General features: G+C 41.4%; 2 protein-coding genes and 1 long non-coding RNA gene across 14 annotated transcripts in view; 2 read left to right on the forward strand and 1 right to left on the reverse strand.

Annotated features, from left to right (window-relative positions):
* CAMSAP2 (calmodulin regulated spectrin associated protein family member 2) overlaps positions 1-5764 on the forward strand; it is a 170641-nt gene extending 164877 nt beyond the window's left edge. For all 5 annotated transcript variants that reach the window (XM_054036732.1, XM_054036733.1, XM_054036735.1 and 2 more), the window contains 2 exons: positions 1100-1218; positions 2760-5764. In XM_054036732.1, coding sequence (XP_053892707.1) covers positions 1100-1218; positions 2760-3065 — 425 coding nt within the window. In that variant the 3' untranslated portion in view covers positions 3066-5764. The remainder of the gene's footprint in view (positions 1-1099; positions 1219-2759) is intronic.
* Positions 1-20810, reverse strand: part of LOC128841583 (uncharacterized) — a 52700-nt gene extending 31890 nt beyond the window's left edge. Inside the window, exons 1-5 of one of the 5 annotated variants that reach the window (XR_008445883.1) lie at positions 20345-20810; positions 17691-17874; positions 10123-10336; positions 7889-7978; positions 6603-6922 (exon numbers count right to left, since the gene is read on the reverse strand). This is a non-coding gene — a long non-coding RNA (uncharacterized LOC128841583). Of the gene's footprint in view, positions 1-5869; positions 6923-7888; positions 7979-10122; positions 10337-17690; positions 17875-20344 lie in introns of those variants that run through there. The other 4 variants (XR_008445881.1, XR_008445882.1, XR_008445879.1 and 1 more) reach the window with 4 other exon arrangements.
* Positions 20811-20949: 139 nt separating this feature from the next.
* WDR47 (WD repeat domain 47) overlaps positions 20950-21673 on the forward strand; it is a 45722-nt gene continuing 44998 nt past the window's right edge. For 2 of the 4 annotated variants that reach the window (XM_054036739.1, XM_054036741.1), the window contains exon 1: positions 20952-21084. The gene's annotated coding sequence lies outside the window, so the exon portion shown is untranslated. Of the gene's footprint in view, positions 21085-21673 lie in introns of all 4 variants that reach the window. The other 2 variants (XM_054036738.1, XM_054036737.1) reach the window with 2 other exon arrangements.

Raw genomic sequence — 21673 nt, forward strand, 5'->3', positions numbered from 1 at the left:
ATATTGATTTTAAATCATTGGTGGCCTTTAAGATTATGTTGCTTTTTGTCTTCATAACTATGCCTCCTTTCAAAGTGTCTTGACTCAAATAGGAAGATAAATTGCTGAATCTATTCTCCATTGACCAATCCCTCAAAATTATTGTTAGGGTGAAGAGCCAAATATCTTCTAGAGGGCCTCTGGTTCTTAGGCTTCACATGTTGCTTTGATGCCAATAGGTTACATCCCCACCCCAAAGAACAGTTTATACAAAAATATACTTGATACAGTTTTCATCTGGGGGAATTGGTTTGTGCTTAAACTTTTTGCAGTAAAATTTTCTTCCAATTTATGGCTTTTCCATAGGACTGGGTCACCAATTAAAGTCAGCAAAAGGGGGATACTATCAACCTCTCTACAGCTCACAACCCTACACTGCACACCTGTCAGAAACCAAAGCAGAGACAGTTTCTAGTCATTCCAGATGGAACAAGCCCTTCAGGCTGCCTTGAATGACCTGTCAGAATCAGCACCAAGACCTTCCGCCTTCATTATGGGCAAGTCACAGTTGGGGTTCCACAAGACTCAAATCCCAGAAGGCAGGAGACCAATAACTCTAAACACTGCAGCAACTCACTGTTATCTGTTTCACGCTTCAAAACTAGGGGCAGAGGAAGAAATTAAACTACTACTCCTCCTAGTTGGTTGAAGGATTTTTTTTTTTTAAATACAAAGTATTTGATCATTAGTAGATTATCATGTGAACAGTTTTTATGGGGCATATTCAAGATAGGGGCATTTTAGGGAACTATCATGATCTAATGCTGAAGGACATATCATTGAGTGAATCTAGTAATATTTAAAAAAAAAACATCTTTTTTCAGTTTTGACAGTTGTACCACATTATATTCATATATACTGTGATACAGTAACAGAAGAATAGCAGTCAATCAATGCATGTGTATAACAGGTCTGATCTCTACTTATTTCTTTTGTGGGTGCTAGGATTATATTGTTACATACACAAATGATACATGGAAAAAGTGTCTCATGGTGCTCAAGACTGCTTTCTGTATAGCTTACTGAATCACTTAGCTGATTTGTCAATTCTGTTTCATAGGACCAAAGCTCTACAAAGAACCCAGTGCAAAATCCAATAAGCATATTATTCAGAATGCTCTGGCTCATTGTTGCTTGGCTGGAAAAGTAAATGAAGGTCAGAAGAAAAAAATATTGGAGGTAAGGAGATTTTCCTTCTGATGATTAAAAAAAGGATTAAATCCAGCCACCTTTGGACATTAGGGAGACATACCAGGGTGGAGGGAAGAGTGGAAAGGAATCTTCCTCCCAAGGCTGTGTAAATGCTTTGTGGATGGCTAGAGTAGTCTCAGTGATCCCGAGCCTGTCCCCTCTGTGAGTAAAGGACCAAAAGAGCAAGCGGAATTATGGAAACAATTCTATAGGATCATGTAATTAAAGAGTATCATAATGCTTATGCTGAAGGAGACTGAATTACTTATATGCACAGGCAATCTTAATTCTGGCATTTGCAACTTTTAAATGCTTGATTTAGCAACCTAACTTTTTTTTTTAAAAAAAACAGGTTTGGGGATTTTTTAAACATGATTTTCTATGTGTTTTTTTTGTTTGTTTGTTTGTTTGTTTGTTTTTTTAAAGCAAACTGAAAAAAAGCCATTCCATTTTGTGAAACCTATATGGGTCATCAGCAGAATTGGGATCTTTAGATCCATAACACAGATCTCTACTATTTAACCTAATGGAGTAACTGGTAGTAACAGTACTGTTATCCTCAATGTACACTAGCCACCAGAGTGGTATGAGACACACACTTTGCCAGTGGGTTTATAGCTATTTGCTGAGAGCAGAGCAATGTCAAGATTTAAGAGTCCTGGGTTCAATTCCAGATTCTGAAGGGATGTGTGCTCTAGTAGATAAGACCTTCTGCCCCATCACCTCCCTCTACTCCTCACCCCTCTGTATTCATGTCAGAATGCTTCCTTCTCCTCTATACTATCTGGGTGAAAGCAGAGGGGGAGCACGAGCACAGGAAAAACCGTCTCTCTGCTGGCAGTGTTGGTGCCTGGCACCATAACAGCTCCCAGCAGTATAAAGGAGCAATTGCAGAGAAGGTCATGCTCCACTCCTGCAGCCCTAGAATTGAGCAGGCTCAGTCTAGTCAGCAAGTAGGAGCTGTTTCAGATGGATCATGATCCGTGCAACTGGGATCTTTAGACCATAAGGCTTACAGCCTCTAACAAGCCTCTACTGGCCATGTGCTAACTGCAATTTTTCAGAAATTTATAGATTGGCCAAATTGGGGTGGATTTTTAGGGAATGGCAACAAGCATATCTTTAGTACTAGGGCAACCTCCCTTGTAAATGCAAACCCCTGCTCCCAAGTATGGAGGTGCTAGAGCTTCTCAGTTAAACAGTTGTAATAATTTTTAACCTGGGCAAAAATAATAATTTTCCCCTTACCTCCATCTTAGGAACAACTGCACAGTTATAGCTTTTTTTTTTTTTTATAAAAAATGAAAATTCTTCTTGAGGCAGACATCCAGCATGCAAAAATTCAGCTTGGGAAAACTTTAATCAACTGAAAACAGGGTCTTATGGAAAGTATTCTACAACTTGAACTATAGTTCAGCCTATAATGTGTTTAAAATAAAACCCCCTACAACTTAGAGTTGAGGGTTTCCTACATGTAATATAAATTTCACATTGTAAACACGTTTTTTCTTTTTCTTTTTCTTTTAAAGGAAATGGAGAAATCTGATGCCAATAACTTCTTAATCCTATTCCGGGATTCTGGCTGCCAGTTCAGATCTTTGTATACATACTGCCCTGACACTGAAGAAATAAATAAGCTGACTGGGATAGGCCCCAAATCAATCACAAAGAAAATGATAGAGGGGCTATATAAATACAACTCTGATAGGAAGCAATTTAGCCACATACCTGCTAAAACGATGTCTGCCAGTGTTGATGCAATTACCATTCACAGCCATCTGTGGCAAAGCAAGAGACCAGTAACTCCTAAAAAACTCTTACCTACCAAGGCATAGTGGGGAAAATATTTGCTTCAGACATTGTGGTAAACTTGCACTTCATCTTTACTGCCTATAGAAAATAGGCTTCTAGTTGCCAACAAGACTTACAGAACTTGAAATTGGACAAGCTCTTTTGTCATCCACAACTGGAATGTAAACACAGTATTTAGGAGTACAGAAGATTGTCACTTAGGTGATACAACTACAAGTGATAATGGAAATGTCTGATTCATGTGTGGAGATGTGTATGTGCTAATACAGACTATAGGGTACATTTACTCTATATTTTGATTAGATACGTAAGCACTGAATGTTGTTCATCTGCAGTGACTGCAATTACATTTTTTACATTTCTTGCCTTATGCTTTTGTGTTTGTGCTTGTCTTGAAATTTAATTTTCTTGCTGTTTTTTCCTTCACTTTTCTTATTATTTTCAGTGTCACTGAATTTTACCTAATGAATCCCATCATGAAACACAAACAAAAACGTGGTCTGTTATGAGGTACAGAACACTCTATAGTTATTCTAAGACATCCTGGTCTTGTTCTGAAAGACCCTCATTGTATGTTCTAATCATTACTGAAAAACCCATCGCACTGAGTATTTCCAGTTCCATTTCAACATTGTAATACTGGTTTGTTTATTTTTTTTTTAAATTAAATATTAAGGAAATTCTTTGAGCTGCTTAAAGGGAGGTTTCCTTCAGATTAAATTAATTTAGCAACTAAAATATTCAGGAGAGTCACAGTATTCAGGAGAGTCACAGTATTCACTAACTAGCTCTGCTTTTTTCACCTCAGTTCTACCCAATTCAGCCTTAAACAAATGTTACTGTGGATAGACATCTGATATGGGTTTCCGTCTGTCCAGCTTTTGAAAAAGTAAATCACTTTTTTTACATACTCTGACAAATGACATTTTGAGAATCTCTTATCCATTTAAAATAAGTATGGCAAAGAACCTGGTTGATATTTCAATCTTTATAACAAATATAAACATTTTTGAAAATAGCCATTGGAACATATTTCAGTATTATTTACAAAGGGCTGCATTTTGATTTCATAACTGTTTCATTATTTTGCACAAGTCACTATTGTGCTTAGTGTTTTTCTTTTGTATAATTATTTTCAGTGTAGCACTGTTCTGAAAAAACTACAAACTTGAAACCTCCCCCAAATCTGTGGTTTTTTTGGCAACGTGTACCAGACGATTAGTTGGTGGGAGGGGGGCGAACTCATTCTCAGGAAAAGATTTGAATGATTTATGATCCTGTTTTGTTTGTGTTGTGACAACTGTGTAAATATAAAGACAGTGTTATGCTATAACTATGAAGTTCATTCTGTTTCATGGGGAGTAGAGACTAAAATTATGTACATTTCTCTCATTGAACTGCTTAGGGAGAAATAATGCCTCATTACTATGATGTACTCTTTTACTTATATAAAAGATTCTCAGAAATGAGATGTCCTTAAAGAGTTTAGAACAGTACTTTTTTAATTATTAAAAGGCCTTAGGCATAAATGCATTGGGTTGTTTATCAACATTTTCTCAAATGCTGTCAATATTTTACTATAATTTATGTTCTTATATTTATGTATATTTGTTAAAACTGTAAAAAAAAGAAAAAACACTTTAAAATACATGTTTAAGATGTATGTGGCTCAAAACTACTTGTGGCTAGCTGATTCCTACTGTTTGCATGTATATGATCAGGATATGTAACTCTTATATTTCAAGTGTATACATATTATGTATATATTATATAAAAATAGAGGTGAAAGAGGGTTTGCACATTCTGCCTGTTAGCTCTTACAACTACTGTTAGATGAACTTTGTATAGTAAAAATTAGTTCAAGAAAAGTCAGTGCTGGAGGAGGGTGCGGGTAGATGGAATTAATAGATGTGGATATGATGAATATGTTTATAAAGGTTTATCATGGGACGCCTTTTTCTTTCTAAAACTGACCTAGGATTTGACTGAACACTTGCAATACTCACTAGTACATGCACGTCCATCTAAACAAAGTGAGTTAAAATACATGCCACAGGGATTCTTTGAATCATTTAAAATATGACTGAATGTATTATGTTCATATTTGTCTACAGGTTAAAAAAATGTGCAGTGTCTAAAGGTAGAATATGAATAATGCAGTTGAAAAGTTCATTGCTCAGTCTAAAATTTTTCTTAATACAGGAAAAGTGAAGACGGACGCTTTTTCTTTTTTAAGCCTGCAAAATTTTCTAATTACACTGTATCTTTGGTTGGGGTCATGTTTAAAAAAATAAAAAAGGAAAAAAGCTTTTCATAAGGCCAGCATTTATCACTGATCTTTTCAGAACACACTGGTGCTTTCATCAGGGGTATTATTATTATTGTTGCTATGACTGAATTTGCCAAACACTCATCTTAATTTCCAGAGCAAAACTTCAAATTTTAACAGTCATAATTGCTACTGAAACCATTTTTTAAATTTTAGTATGACTGTTCGTTTTTACTGTTTGGCTGTTTAAAGCCAAATACAGCTATTTAATTATGATTTAATGGGCACTGTTGAGAAATGTACAGTGTATTGTGTGCTTACTTGTCCACTTCTGTGGATCATTGCTTCCATATTTTTTCAAATAGTGTGATGTAAAATATTGTCATATTGCTACTTATGTGGTACAGTGTAGTTTTTCCTTTCAGTTAAATAAAAGCATGGCACCAAAAATCATACATTTTCTCACGCGCTCTCGTATTATGTTTAAATATAAACAAAGTGTGATTAATCAATTTACCTATCTGTTCAAAGCATGCTCATCATGGTAGCTGAACACCTTACAAATTTTAGAAAAAAATGCATACAGATTTCTATTTTCTCCTCATCCCCCATTTTATGTTTATTTTATTTAACATGTAACTCAGTGTTCTATTATCACAAGAAAGCTGTTGAAGAATTGGATTTAACAACTCTTTGCCTTCAAGAATGAAATGTAATCCTAATCTCTTCCAAAAAAAGGTTCACAGTTGCAGGCCAGTTGCCAAGAAAATTTTGTCTCCCACGCACACTAGTCCCAATCTTATGGTTAACTTTCACTGTTTCAAAGGATTGGTTTGATTTTGGGAGGTTATCATTCAGCATAATGTGTTCATGTCAATAGCTTTGGTTCAGCCTGTGGAGGGTTTTTCAATATAAAATGAAGCCTTGTACTTGAGTGCTGTTTAAAGGGGAAATGGTACAAAAGGCAGAACATGAGGTGAAGTGTTCCCGGTTATCTGTGTTGGAACACAGAAGGGCTGCTGCCTTTTGAATGAACTAAGGCTTCTTAAGCGTTGTCAGCTTTTTGTGAAATCACTTGTACTTCCCAACTGTCGTGTATATCTTGGTCAGAAGAAGTTTCCAAAAATTAAGTTATCTTTTTCCATATATGTAAATTAGCAATTTAAATATTTTGAGCTAACCTATGCCCATTTGATGGACTTTTGCATTTGTTTTTTAGCTTTATGGTCTTTGTTCTGCATACTTTTCTGTAATTCCAGTGGCTGCCAAATATATAAAATTTAAAACTCACTGATGGATTTTTCCAGCCAGGTTTAGAGACTTAACTGAGGTTTCAACTCTCTCCTGTTGACCAAGATATCATACCTCAGGTCACCTGTTAATAAAAAGCAAGAGGAAACTTTGCTTATGGAGCTGCTAAAAATATGAGGAGCCAGGAAATCTAATGTCTGTTACAATACTAGATAAGACATTGGAAAATAAGGCACTGGTTCAGAAAAGCACTTAAAAATGTACTTGTCCATCACTGAATCAGGGCTGAAGCTCCTGCATGAATGTTGTAAGAAGGGTACCTAAACCACCTTGATCAGGCAGTGCTTCAAGATGACAAAGCTATAAACAGAAGAAAAGTATGTTAAAACAGTAAATGAAATAAATTACTTAACTTTGATTACAATTACAACTGATTACAACTTGAAAACCAGGTGCAGGATCACATTCAAATACTTGCATTGCAGACAAAAACAAATATGATCTAATCTTATTCTTGGAGAAATAGACACCAGAGACATTCCAACAAAATATGCCAGATAATCTGGTCATGGCAGAAAGAGCCTGCTGGTTCACCACCATAGGACAGCATCTTTTTACCAATCTAATGGACTAAAGAGTGAATTCTGCAAGAAGATAAGGAACTGGAATAAAGGGACACAAACACATCCCCTTTTTCCAGATCTGAGGCCCACCACACAAAGTTAAAAGGTGATGCTTGGCCTCATTCAAACAAGACTTTAAAATAAGCAGAAGTGCTTATTATATTCTAGAATATTCAAGTTCAATTCCATGGGAAGTAATGTCACAGCTATTGAATCAGAAAGACAACTGTTAAACCTATTGCCCAGTAGATTCCTTGTCCAGGCTCATTAAACCCTAACATGATGACAACGATGGCCAAATCATCTCCAGAATATTTAAATGCACTTCTTTTAGAATTTGGTTTAGGGATTCTTTTGTTTACAGTGCTTGTATCATTTTCTTCATTTATAATTTTCTTCTCACTACAGCAGATGAAAGTAAGGTAAAAATCACATTATTTCACCTGAGATAGTAGTAAATTTATATCTATACTGACATACTGCATACAATAATTGTCAGCATGACTGACCATGTAACCAAAGAATCAGAAACTTCCTTTCCAACACCATTACAATTTTAATCACACAGCCCATGATAGACCTTTTACATTCTAAATTGAAATTTATATTTAATCTTTGGTCTGTCGGAAGTTGTTTCTATAAATATGCACTATAAAAACCTTTCTTCAAGAACCATTATCTTTACAAAAAAGAGCAAAATCACCTCTGCATGATGATCCTGGAAAAACAGGAAATATTTTGGTTCCTTGGCCTGAGGTTTCTACTCATTCTGCAAGATAGCATACTCCACTCTCTAAACACAACAGTGAGGAAAAAAAGCCTACTGAGTGCAAACCCAAGAATTTCCTCTTATACAAAGGAATAATCTGTAGAAGAGACAAATGGGTCCTGAGATATTTTTGTTCTCCACCATATCTGCAAATTTGGGGAACAAATTGTTAGCTAACTACCAGCAGACAAAATCTGTCAATGACTTTCAAAGGAATTGAAAAACAATTTTTATTTCTCGTGACTGAAAATTTTGTAATTTAGAATTCGGAGAATATTCCCACATAAAAACATGAATTCTAAAATACTCACATTTTTATTTAAGCTATTTAAAGCATTCATGTATTTCAACATGTTTCATAGGAATTCTAATTCCACCATGAAACTCTATTAATACAATTTGGATAGTTCTCTAAGTCTGAGAATATAAAAAATGAAGACAAACACTATAAAGTTATTTTAATAAGAACATCACTGTTCCAAAAATTTTGAAGTCAATTTTTTTCCTTTAATTTGGCAGAACTACTATAAAGACCTGAATTTCATAGATGTTGAGCAGCTGAAAATCTCATTGGCTACAAAGGGCAAATGGGATGCTTGGTAGCTCTCAGAGTGCACTTACACTGTTAAAATTTCTTACTCTCCTCACAATTTGGTTAAATACAGAGAGATTCTATGAGCCTGATTCTTAGCTCCACTCAAGTAACACTAAGTAGCCAGGAAGCCATCTTATCTGGCTTCCTAAATAGTCCCTTTAGGTAGGGGATGTTGCCTCTTGTGGCCTGAACAGTTAGCCAACAGTTCCCAATATTCAGGATCTTAGGGGTTGTTTCTGTTAGGAGGAGAAATTGATGAATACAACCGATACTACTTTGATGCAATCCTGCTCCCAGAAACACTTCCATCAAACAATGCTCAGCAAAACCCTTCTGCTCCCATAGTTCAGTTTCTGACCAGTCTTGCATGAGGCATGTGTCTTGGGGATGGCTCTTATTTTTTCAGCTATCCTACTCCAAAAAGGAGCTTAACTGCTTCTTGCATTTATCCTGTATGAAGGGCGGCTGTCATACGCACCAGCTTCACAGAGGTTATGCCACTCGCTAACATCATTTCCTGGAGCAGGGGGCATTCCTGCGAGAAAGGGGCAGAATATTTCTACACCTCAGTGATCCTCAGCAGACAGAATGACCCTTTTGGTCGATAGGCAGCTAAGTGTAACTTAGAGCACCACTGTGGCTCAGTTCTAAGTTATAATAGGGAGAGGATCAGCCCTGGGATCAAGAAAAACACAATGGTGATTTAGAACTACCTTTATTTCCCCACCCACAGCTGTGCAGAGCCTATCTTGCCTGTAGATGAGGATCTAGCCCTAGCTATCTGCAGATATCTTTTTCCAATTCCTCTATTATTTTTATTAAAGATGCTAAAACCTTAGCCCTTGCAGAGCTATCTAGTTGTGTAATCTCTGATACTAAAACAGCATTTCTTTGCCACCTTCTGGTGTTTTCGAGAGCTGAGCAAGCAGTCCTTAAAGAAGTGTGGCCAAAGTGTGACCTGGAGATCCGTAACCCCTTCCAAGTGTACTGTCAACTTACGTTTAGTTAGCTAATCTTTTCAAATGGTGACATTCAAGTATCCTCCATTTTAAACAAGACTTCAAATTATCTTATTCTAAATTTGGACTTGATAGAAGTTCAACAATTTAAAAGAAAACATTCTATACCTCCACAGCTTCTCTCTCTTTTCTTATAAAGAAATCACAATTTAATTTTTCTATAGCCAACACAGCAAGTCTAGGAAAAGATCAACACATTACTATTGTGGAATCAAAGCTGATGTCTAAAGTGAGGTGCATGTAGACTCTGAGACCTGCTCACCTACACTTACTGATGTAAAAGGGAGTCTAAAGAGTGCATCTTACATGTAGAGGAGCCAGAAGAAGGGGTAAGTTACAATTAGTGATGGGGCTGCTTTAAACTTACACCTTCCTGCTAGAAAGAAAAGCAACTACATTCTTATCTTCTTATAAGTTACACCAGCTAAGATTCCCTCACAGTCAGTCTCATTGGGCTGTGTCAGTTACATGTTGACAATAAGTGTGAATCTAAGAGAGCTAAGTAAGCCAAGGAAGCCATACAAAAACAATGAAAGGGCCAGAAGACGACTCACCTTCAATTTGGCCTTGAGATTCTAGGTCAGTCCTAACTGATCAGCAAGATTTAGGAACACTGGATCCAAAGCATTCAACTCTTGATTGTTTTTTAGGAGAGGGAGTTCTTCAGACCTTACTCTTTAGTGACTCCCATGGCTAACTGAAGAGCAATATTCAGGGATCCTAGTGTTCAGGGATCCTAGTGTTCCATGATATAGAAACCAAAATTCTCTGATTAAAAAAAACAACATAAAAATCTGTGTTTTTGCATGATTAAAATTAAACACTGAACTTTAGTTTCCCTAGCCACAACATACATACCTATATATCAGTTGAACACAATGTCTTATTGCTATATTTACAATTTTCAAGCAAGTTCAAAGCCTATCAGTGCCATCAATCATTATAATAAAATTAATAGAATTGCAATGTGTATATCTTACATATAACAAATACTTCTATGTCTGTTCTCCATTTTCAGAAAATTATTTTTTTTAAATGCTGGAGTGTATTCTAGTCACAGTGTATTATTTCTTTACCATTGTCAATAGCCCTGCTGTTTCAGCCTCTTGTTTTCATTTCTTTTCATTCAGTTTGTTCAGCACTTTCCATGTGTTCCACAACTGTTTGCTTTCTAACGTAATTTACAGCACTGCTGCATACGGTACAGAACAGCACATTAACAGCAACGTGAAATTTGCCCTTGCCAAACTCAATGACACTGTCTTTAGGGATAATTTTTATAGTTTTCAGCATCTTTTCATAACTTTAATTAACTTACATGTGGCAGCTGAAGTGAAATTTGAGATGCATTAAAACACTAAGCTGTATATACCAGAAGCAGTTTATTGGCATATGTTTAGCTATGTAAATTTAAAGCACATTCAAAAATCAACCACAAGAGAGGGAGGTTGCGTGCATTCAATAACAGACATTGGTACTTTCAGTAAAATTTAGTTAATATAGGTTTTTATATTTTGTGAAAAAAAAGTTTCTCTGTAAAGACACAAATTCTGCATTCTTCTGTGGCAAATGGATTTCTAGGATCCCTGGAGGGAGCTGTCCCATTGGCCAGAAAGACTGCTCAAGCTATGGGACTTTGAGATAGAGGGCAGAAAAGTGGAAAATAGAATTAACAGTTCTACAAAATTTTACAAAAATAAGTCCCTCCAAGCTCTTCCCAAAACTCACTAAACGTGTGGATGCGGTATATATTTATACATGAAATATATCATCCACACATGAAAATTAATCTGGAATAAGTTAGGGTGTGAATTTAAAGTACATCAGCTATTCCTGATTAACTCCAACCGTAGACATTCTTATTCTGGAATAAGAGTGCTTTATCTACTGTGGATTAAGCTAATTCAGAATAACACACCTTATTCTAGAATAAGAGCATCCACGAATAGGGTATGTCTACACTATGAAATTACTCGGATTTTACAGAATTTGATTTTTGGCAACAGATTGTATAAAGTCGAGTGCATGCGTCCACACTAAGCACATTAATTCAGCGGTGTGCGTCCATAGTACCGAGGCCAGCGTCGACTTCCGGAGCATGCACTGTGGGTAGCTATCCCATAGTACCCACAGTCTCCTCCGCCCATTGGAATTCTGTGTTGAGATTCCCAGTGCCTGATGGGGCAAAAAACATTGTCGCGGGTGGTTCTGGGTACATGTCGTCAGGCCCCCCCTCTCCCTCCCTCCCTCCATGAAAGCAATGGCAGACAATAGTTTCACGCCTTTTTTCGTGGGTTACCTGTGCAGACGCCATACCACGGCAAGCATGGAGCCCGCTCAGCTGACCATCACCGTATATCTCCTGGGTGCTGGCAGACATGGGACTGCATTGCTACACAGCAGCAGCTCATTGCATTTTGGTAGCAGACGGTGCATTACACCTGGTAGCCATCATAGTCATGCTCTTTTAGCCAACCTCGGTGAGGTCGATCAGGGGCACCTGGGAAGACATGGAAGTGACTCAGCCAGGTCATGCCCATCTTCTAGCGAGCAGCCAGGAGAGGACGGTGGCTAGCAGTCATAATGCAGCATCTTCTGCTGAGCACCCAGGAGATGACGATGGCTAGCAATCGAACTGCACTGTCTGCTGCCAGCCTAAGATGTATAAGATAGATGGAGTGGATTAAAACAAGAAATAGACCAGATTTGTTTTGTATTCAGTTGCTTCCCCCCCCCCTCTGTGAAATCAATGGCCTGCTAAATCCAGGGTTTTGAGTTCAATCCTTGAGGGGGCCATTCTGTGTGACAGTTGTTTGTGTTTCTCCTTGATGCAAAGCCACCCCCTTTGTTGATTTTAATTCCCTGTAAGCCATGTCGTCAATTGCCCCTCCCTCCGTCAGAGCAATGGAAGACAATTGTTTCGCGCCTTTTTTCAGTGCAGACGCCATACCACGGCAAGCATGGAGTCCGCTCATCTCAACGCAGCAGTCATGAACATTGTAAACACCTCATGCATTATCATGCAGTTTATGCAGAATCAGAACTTGAAAAACCAGGTGAGTAGGAGGCGACGGCGACACAGAATTCTCTCAAAGCGCAGGCTCTGGCACTTTGGAGATCATGGTGTTAATGAGGCAGGTTCATGCCGTGGAACGCCGATTCTGGGAAACAAGCACAGACTGGTGGGACTGCACAGTGTTGCAGGTGTGGGATGATTCCCAGTGGCTGCGAAACTTTCGCATGCATAAGGGCACTTTCATGGAACTTTGTGACTTGCTTTCCCCTGCCCTGAAGCGCAAGAATACCAAGATGAGAGCAGCCCTCACAGTTGAGAAGCGAGTGGCAATAGCCCTGTGGAAGCTTGCAACGCCAGATAGCTACCGTTTGGTCGGGAATCAATTTGGAGTGGGCAAATCTACTGTGGGGGCTGCTGTGATGCAAGTAGCCAAAGCAATCACTGAGCTGCTGCTACCAAAGGTAGTGACTCTAAGAAATGTGCAGGTCATAGTATATGGCTTGCTGCAATGGGATTCCCTAACTGTGGTGGGGCGATAGATGGAACCCATATCCCTATCTTGGCACCGGAGCACCAGGGCAGCCAGTCCATAAACCGCAAGGGGTACTTTTCAATGGTGCTGCAAGCACTGGTGGATCACAAGAGACGTTTCACCAACATCAACGTGGGATGGCCGGGAAGGGTTCATGACGCTAGCATCTTCAGGAACACTAATCTGTTTAAATGGCTGCAGCAAGGGATTTACTTCCCGGACCAGAAAATAACTGTTGGGGATGTCGAAATGCCTATAGTTATCCTTGGAGACCCAGCCTACCCCTTAATGCCATGGCTCATGAAGCCATACACAGGCAGCCTGGACAGTAGTCAGGAGCAGTTCAACTATAGGCTGAGCATGTGCAGAATGGTGGTAGAATGTGCATTTGGACGTTTAAAGGGTCGCTGGCACACTTTACTGACTCGCTCAGACCTCAGCGAAACCAATATTCCCGTTGTTATTGCTGCTTGCTCCACAATCTCTGTGAGAGTAAGTGGGAGACGTTTATGGCGGGGTAGGAGGTTGAGGCAAATCGCCTGGCCACTGATTACGTGCAGCCAGACACCAGGGCAATTAGAAGAGCACACCAGGAAGCGCTGCGCATCACAGAAGCTTTGAAAACCAGTTTAATGACTGGCCAGGCTACGATGTGACAGTTCTGTTTGTTTCTCCTTGACGAAAACCCACCCCCTTGGTTGAATCATTTCCTGTAAGCCACCCACCCTCCCCCCATCAATCACAGCTTGCTTGCAAAGGAAATAAAGTCACTATCATTTAAAAACCATGTATTTTTTATTAATTGATTATAAAAGTAGGGAGATAACTGACAAGGTAGCCCGGGTGGGGTGTGGGAGGAGGGGAAGAGGGAAGGAAAAGGCCACTTCAAAACTTGTTGAATGACAGCCTTCTGTTGTTTGGGCTGTCCACTGGGGTGGAGTGGTTGGGTGCCCGGAGCCTCCCCCCACACTTTCTTGGTGAGGAGGCTATGGAACTTGGGGAGAGCAGTTAAACAGGAGCTGCAGCAGCACTCTGTGATCCTGCTGCCATTCCTGAAGCTCCACCAGACGCCGGTGCACGTCCGTTTGATCCCGCAGTAGCCCCAGCGTTGCATCCTGCCTCCTCTGATCTTCCTGCCGCCACCTCTCATCTCTATCATCCCTCCTGTCCTCACGTTCATTGGCCGCTTTCCTGTACTGTGATACTGCGTCCTTCCACACATTCAGATGAGCTCTTTCATTGCAGGTCGACAGCGTGATCTCAGAAAACATTTTATCACGCGTGCGTTTTTTTCACCGCCTTATCTGAGATAGCCTTCAGGACGGAGGAGGGAGGCTTGAAAAATGTGCAGCTGCGGGAGGGAAAAAAGGGAGAGAAGTATTTAAAAAGATACCCATTATTCTGTAAAATGTATACTCTTTCACAGTGAACAACACTATTCACATTACATAGCACATGTGATTTCAGTACAAGGTCACATTTTGCATCTTATATCGAGTGCCTGCGCTTTGGTGTTAGAGATCACAGACGCAGGGCCGGGCAACAGAATTCGGCTTGCAGGCGGCCATGGTAAGCCATAGTCTTTCGGTTTCTGCAACCTTCATAAAAGCAGTGCCCTCCTTTCCCATACCAAGCAAAACCCATTGAGTGCTGCGGTTTTCGTGTTAACGTGCAACAGCAGAAACCAAAACGAAACCTCCCCTCCCCCATCCAATTCTCTGGGATGATCGCTTTACCCCTCCCCCCACCGCGTGGCTGGTATCAGGGAAGATCCTTGCTAGCCAAATGCGAACAGCTCAGCGCCAATGCACCCTCCCACCCGCCACTGCTTGGCTAACTACGAGGAGGATTTCTTTTCAGCCACAGGCAAACAGCCCAGTAGGAACGGCCACCTCTGAATGTCCCCTTAATTAAAATTCCCGTATTTCAACCAGGTTACCATGAACGATATCACTCTCCTGAGGATAACACAGAAATAAAGAACGGATGTTGCTTGACTGCCAGCAAACACCAGGACCATATGCTGCCAGGCTTTGTCATGCAATGATACCAGATTACTTGCTACTAGCATGGCGTGGTAAAGTGTCCTACCATGGAGAACGGAATAAGGCTGCTCTCCCCAGAAACATTCTGCGAAGGCTTTTGGAATACCTCCAGGAGAGCTTCACGGAGATGTCCCTGGAGGATTTCCGCTCCATCCCCAGACACGTTAACAGACTTTTCCAGTAGCTGTACTGGCCGCGAATGCATCCCAAGTCCTCAGGGCAAATTAATCATTAAAAAACGCTTGCTTTTAAACCATGTTTTATATAACAAAGGTACACTCACCAGAGGTCCCTTCTACAGCTTCATGGTCCGGGAGGGTATTTCAGTCATGGTGAGAAAAAGATCCTGGCTGTTGGGGAGAACGGTGTGCTGTGTGCTCTCCTCAAGCTCATCCTCCTCCTCATCTTCCCCGTCCGCAAAATCCTCAGGCATGGCTGAGAGTACCCCCTCCTCGGAATCCACGGTCAGGGGTGCGGTAATGGTGGCGCCCCCCCTAGAATTGCATGCAGCTCAGCATAGAAGCGGCATGTCTGCGGCTCTGCCCCAGAGCATCCGTTTGATTCTTTGGTTTTCTGATATGCTTGTCTGAGCTCCTTAACTTTCACGCGGCACTGTGTTGAGTCCCTGTTGTGGCCTCTCTCCATCATGCCCTTGGAGATTTTTTCAAATGTATTGGCATTTCGTCTTTTGGAACATAGATCTGATAGCACGGAATCGTCTCCCCATACAGCGATCAGATCCAGTACCTCCCGTACGGTCCAGGCTAGAGTTCTTTTTCGATTCTCGGACTGCATGGTTACCTGTGCTTATGAGCTCTGCATGGTCACCTGTGCTGATGAGCTCGACTGGCCAAACAGGAAATGAGATTGAAAAGTTCACGGGGCTTTTCCTGTACACCTGGCCAGTGCATCTGAGTTGAAAGTGTTGTCCAGAGCGGTCACAATGGTGCACTGTGGGATAGCTCCCGGATGCCAATACCATCAAATTGCGTCCACACTAACCCTAATTCGAACTGGCGATATCGATTTCAGTGCTAATCCCCTTGTCGGGGAGAAGTACAGAAATCGATTTTAAGAGCCCTTTATGTCTAAGTAAATGGCTTCGTTGTGTGGATGGGTGCATGGTTAATTCGATTTAACGCTGCTAAATTCGACAAACTCGTAGCATAGACCAGGCCATAGAGTTGACCAGGAATAGCTATTCTGGAATGACTTCCCATGTAGACAAGCCTTAAATTGTCATTGCTGCCTTTTTGCAGATCCAAGTAAATATCCTGAAAGGAATTTCTGTGACCCACATAAGATGCATCACAAAGTACTATGTCTATGGTACATGAGCTTTATGTATACATAGTCTGGCAAACATAAGAAGTAATAGTTACCTATGTTTTTATGTCAGTGCTAATCTGCTAATGGAGTCTTTCATAAAGATTAAGAGCTAAATAAGTACTGAGCTTTGCATTAAACAGCATTTGCCTCATCCTTCCCACAACATCACAGACCTAACTCCTGGTAAAACAAGACCTGACAAGAGCACACAAGTCAACACTTATTAAAATGATCTGGATGCAGATTATCTTTTGTTGGCTCAATATTTTTTGTTGTTTGATCTACCTCGAAACTGGAATTGTTAATGCAAAGATGAACTAAAGGTTGTCTAGTTTCAGTGAAGGCTCTATAAGCAATTCTAGCTCCTTTGTGGAAATCTTAGACAAGATAAATGATAATGTCTTTTATTGGACCAACTTCTGTGGGTCCAATCACCTCACCCACCTTGTCTCTCTAATATCCTGGGACCAATGCAGCTACAACAACACTGCAAATACAGGCTCTGTTGTTCTCCCAGGCGGACCTCTCAAAGGGAGCTAACTGCACCTTCTCTGAGGACAGATGTCTGCAGGGATTTGTCTATCCTCACTAAGAACCCTGTGTTCCCTACATAGAGGTAATTCTCACACATGGAAGTGTAAACACTTTGAACTCAGAATTTCTTCTTCTTTTTCATCATCCTGTGTGTGTGTTGGGGGGTGGGGAGGCTTACTCCCAATACAAAACACTGAGTCTCAGGTGTTCCACTAGAGACAAATCATCTGCACTAAGGACCTGTGCCTCCATATACTCCAACAACATATTAATGGATTAGCCACAATAAAACAACATGATAGACTTTTCTTTTAATTTATATATGTGTTTCTGCTAATGCTTTGACTGATTAAAACTGAAATAACATTTAAAATCGAATGTACTTTTCAAAATTTATGCCGATAGGTCGCTTTTTGCATTTTTCTCAGCTTGGCCAGTGAAACTAAACAGGTCCAGTTCCCATTTGTTTATAGTCACTTTCATTTCCTTATGCACCATCAGGTTGCTGATGTATTGCAGAATATGTACATTTCTTTTAAATGGTGCATTTAATTCTTTTAAAAATCATTACATTAATAAACACCTACACTGCCCATTCACTCCAATGAGAGAGCTCTGAACCTGAGTGATATTTTTACAGGTAAATGGGGGCATTCATTGTCTTACCTGAGAGTCAAGTTACATGCAATGTGATATCAGAACTGTAATCATGCAGAAGGGCTTCCTTCCAGGACCTGAAAGTCGTGTATTCATAGCCCTTTAATTGCAGAGTCACTGCTGAATAGCTGGCACTTTGTCTGCATCACTCTTCACAGGATAAAGAGTTTGGCATCCTTTTACATATTCCTTTCTAGAAAAAGAGAACAGGATAAGAGGGTTGAAAGACTTAATATTTTTTCTTGCACATTTTGGCTGTTTCGAGATAAAACAGAAATAACTTGTTTCTTTGGGGTGCGACTCTGTGCAGAATTGAATACCTCATAGAATCAGGGCCCTAGGAAGTTCCCAATCCTACTATACTGAAACCCATGGTAATCCTTTCAATACTCTAATGGAACTCTTAGATGGTCATATTTTCCCATTCTTCTACTCTCTTCACCACAGAGTTTATATACATGTCTGTTGTGTAAAGGTTAGAAGTGAGAAATATCTATTACTGTCCATGTGGCGTTCGTACATTTTGTGTTTTTGGTTTTTCAAATGCTGCACTGAATATTCTAAAGCACTCCCTTCTGCACCCTATCTCATGTGACTGATTCATTTAATACTAAGAAATTTATTTTTTATATATATATATATATATATATATATATATATATATATATTATATATATACATATACATACATACATATACATATATTATACACACACACACCACACACACACACACATACATACAGGCACTGAAAAATGAAAATATCTAATAAATGGACATATTTATTTCATCCAATTAAAACGGTCTCAAGAATGAAGTGGTCTGCCTCAGTTCAACATTTTAAAGCATAGTTACCATAATTAAATAAGGCCAAACAGATTTGCTGTAGCACACAGGAAAATGTGAGAAGACAGTAGAACAAAATTCCAAGACTAACCTGGAGGCTCACATCTAGTAATTAAATATATTGCCAACAACCCATAAGTCTCCACTGCATTAGCAAGGGAAATATGGTTGTAAGAACACCCGTCACAGTGTTTATAATGCGTTATCCCAAAGGAAACAAGTGCACCTGTTCTATATTAATTGTAGGTGATTTTTCAGTAGTTTGTAGAATACTTGCTTAAATAGCTCTCAAACAGTGTTATAGTAATATAGCCAAACCACAAAAAGATTAAGGAGCTATATACTAATAAAACAAAGGTCTCACAGCACATTTTTATGGAGCTATTATCTGGGTGTGTGTGAAAAAAAGAGGGCACACAGAGTGCATCTTAATTCCCACATCCCCTGCACACGCATGCAGCCATTCTTCTTCTTCTTATACAACAGCAAGTGCAAAGGCGGTGAAATGGATAACCTGTCCACCAGTGCCCCACAGCTTTAAAGGCATGTGGTCTGCCAGCTAGGGTTCCCAACCCTACATATGCATATTTTAGTTGGCAGCACTGTTCTTTTCTGGAAAAGCCAAGTGATTCCCCACCTCTTACTGTGATGGCAGGGAGGTCCAGGAACTCACCATGCAGCTGGCAATATTTTACTCATCCCCAACGCAAATACATTCAAAACTAGTAAAGACTAGATTTTCATATTGTGTATTTGGAGGCACACACATGCTATCGATGTATATAGATTTATTCTATATATATGGACAGTGAAAAAGAATACTTTGGTGATATGCAGCACAGAAATAAATAAAATAGTCTAATAATGTTGAGGTTTCCTGTTCTAGCTTCCTTGTCAAACCCTTATTGCAGTTTGCTTATGCCATGGGCCCTGCCCTCATTTTTACCGATGTTCACTGCCTCCAGGCCAACACATTAAAAAAAACAAAGTATTCTACATAGAAATTGCTCTGCTTTGCTAACAATTTACACCCACAGACTGACTGGTGGGCAACTCATTGAATATGTAAGGACAGTTAGCTAAGAGGCCTTGTACTTTGATCATACCCTCCTTTTGACACTTTCCGGGTCTTTGTCTTATAACAAGAAACTTTACAAAGACTATCATAACAAATGCATGTACCAGCAACTTGTAATTATGAGCAAGCTATCTCATTACTTGTGGTCTGCCTGCCCTTTGCTAATTGCAGTGGGTATGACATGGGAGGAATCTTTTGTTCTTGGCTGCTAGGTTATTTATATACTTTTCCATGCGACTCACCACATACCTGAGCACCTCGTAAACATGAATGAAGATATCCATACAACACCCACTGAGGCAGGAAACTCTTTTAAATCACCATTTTACAGATGGGAAAGTGAGGCACAGACAGATTGACTTGCCCAAAGCTACACCTTACTAGCTATAGCAGAGTTGAAACCAAAATCCAGACTTCTTATGTCCTTGTCCAGTACCTTTGCCACAAAACCTTCTCTGCAGACCTGCCTCTCCTTCTGATACACTAAAGTCTTGGAATCTTACCTACAAGTTTGGGCTCAACTAAACCTGCTCGGTAGGTGCACACAGACTAATGTAAGGGATGGGAAATGTTCAAGGTGATAATCAGTGCTACGGAGATGCTCTGACTTGTGCCAGGGGCAGGTGAACTGTGCAGCAGCGCAGAATCCAGGCAGAGCCAAGGTGGCACAAACCATTTCGGAACATGAACCATCTTTGACTAGATGGTGAAGCGTAGGCAGACACATTAAGTAATTTACCCGGCAGAGTTTCCTTCATTAACATGTATAAGTCCCTGCTAGCCAGGGTTAGTTTCTGTGGCTGCACAGCTCTCATCTCTCCCCGTTCCAAGCCGAGTGACCACTTGAGGAGAACTTTCCCTTTTGCGTTGTCCTAAAACGTAAACCGTTTTCGCAGCTGCCTTCAAGGCGAGCTTATGTTTTCACCCGCAACGTCCGTACTCCTGGGGGCTGGCGGGTGCAGATAACGCCTCTTCCCCACCGCAGCCGCCTGCAACGGGGCCCGCTTCGCCTCCTTCTCGCTTCTTTTCGCCTTGCTCATCGGTTCCGTCCGGACCAGCAGCGGGTGTCAGGAGGTCCCGGGGCCCACCCAACGCTCCTGTCACGGCCCCAGGCGGGCGCCCAGCCGCCTCAACCCCGCCTCAGAGCTCCCTAGGGCAGGGGGCAACCAACGCACCCGGCTGCCCACGGAGCAGCCGCCCCTGCCCCTCCCTGTCTCCCGTTTCCATTCCGGCGGCTGCGCGGTCACCCCGCCCCGGCGCGGGGAGGGGCCTGAGGAGCGGCGCTGCCGGGCCGCGATTGGCGGAGCCGCTTGACAACCGCAGTCAGGGAGCCGGAGCAGCCAGAAGCGGAGCCGTAGGGTCGGGGCAGACGCCGAACTGGACCCCCTTATTCCTGGGCCAGGGACCCGCCGCCATTTTGCGTCCCTCCCATCCGCTCCGTGTGTATCTGTGCGTCCGGGCCCCCCGGACTTCCCTCAGGTAGGTCCGCGTCGTCATCGTCGTGGGGAGCAGCCCCGGGCTCGGGCTGCCTGGGGAGAGTCCCGGCCTGCTGGGGACCCCTTCCTGCGGGGGCCAGGCTGGCACCTCCCGAGAGAGGGTGATAGAAGGCAATGGGGGGGGAGTGTCTGGGAGGGAGCAAACCGGAGGGGCGGGAGGGGGGAGTGGGAGCAGGAGCTGGGGGTGGGGAGGCGGCGGGCCTGTCAGGGAAGGGGGGGTAGAAGAGAGTCTGGGGCGGGTGGGGTGACAGCGGGAGCTCTGAAGGGGGGGAAGTCCCAGGGGATGGCAGGGTCCCCTGTCATGGGGAGGAGGTCGCCTGCCAGACAGTGGAGCGGAGGGTGGTGCTGAAGGGACCAGGTGAGACAACAGCCTGGCTGCTTTGGTGCTGGTTTGGCGAAAACCCATTCATCTTGGCATTCTCTCCTACCCCGCCCCAGACCCCGGTATCCTCCAGTCTAAATGTGGTGCGTGTTCCTGTTCTGTGGCCTGCAGCCCCGGTTCATTCCCCGCGTGAAGAGCAAGGGGACAGTGTGGTTCTAGCCTGATTCCTCTGTTGTGATCCTGGCATCTA

The sequence above is a fragment of the Malaclemys terrapin genome, chromosome 8, assembly GCF_027887155.1.
Source record: "Malaclemys terrapin pileata isolate rMalTer1 chromosome 8, rMalTer1.hap1, whole genome shotgun sequence".
NCBI lineage: Eukaryota > Metazoa > Chordata > Testudines > Emydidae > Malaclemys > Malaclemys terrapin.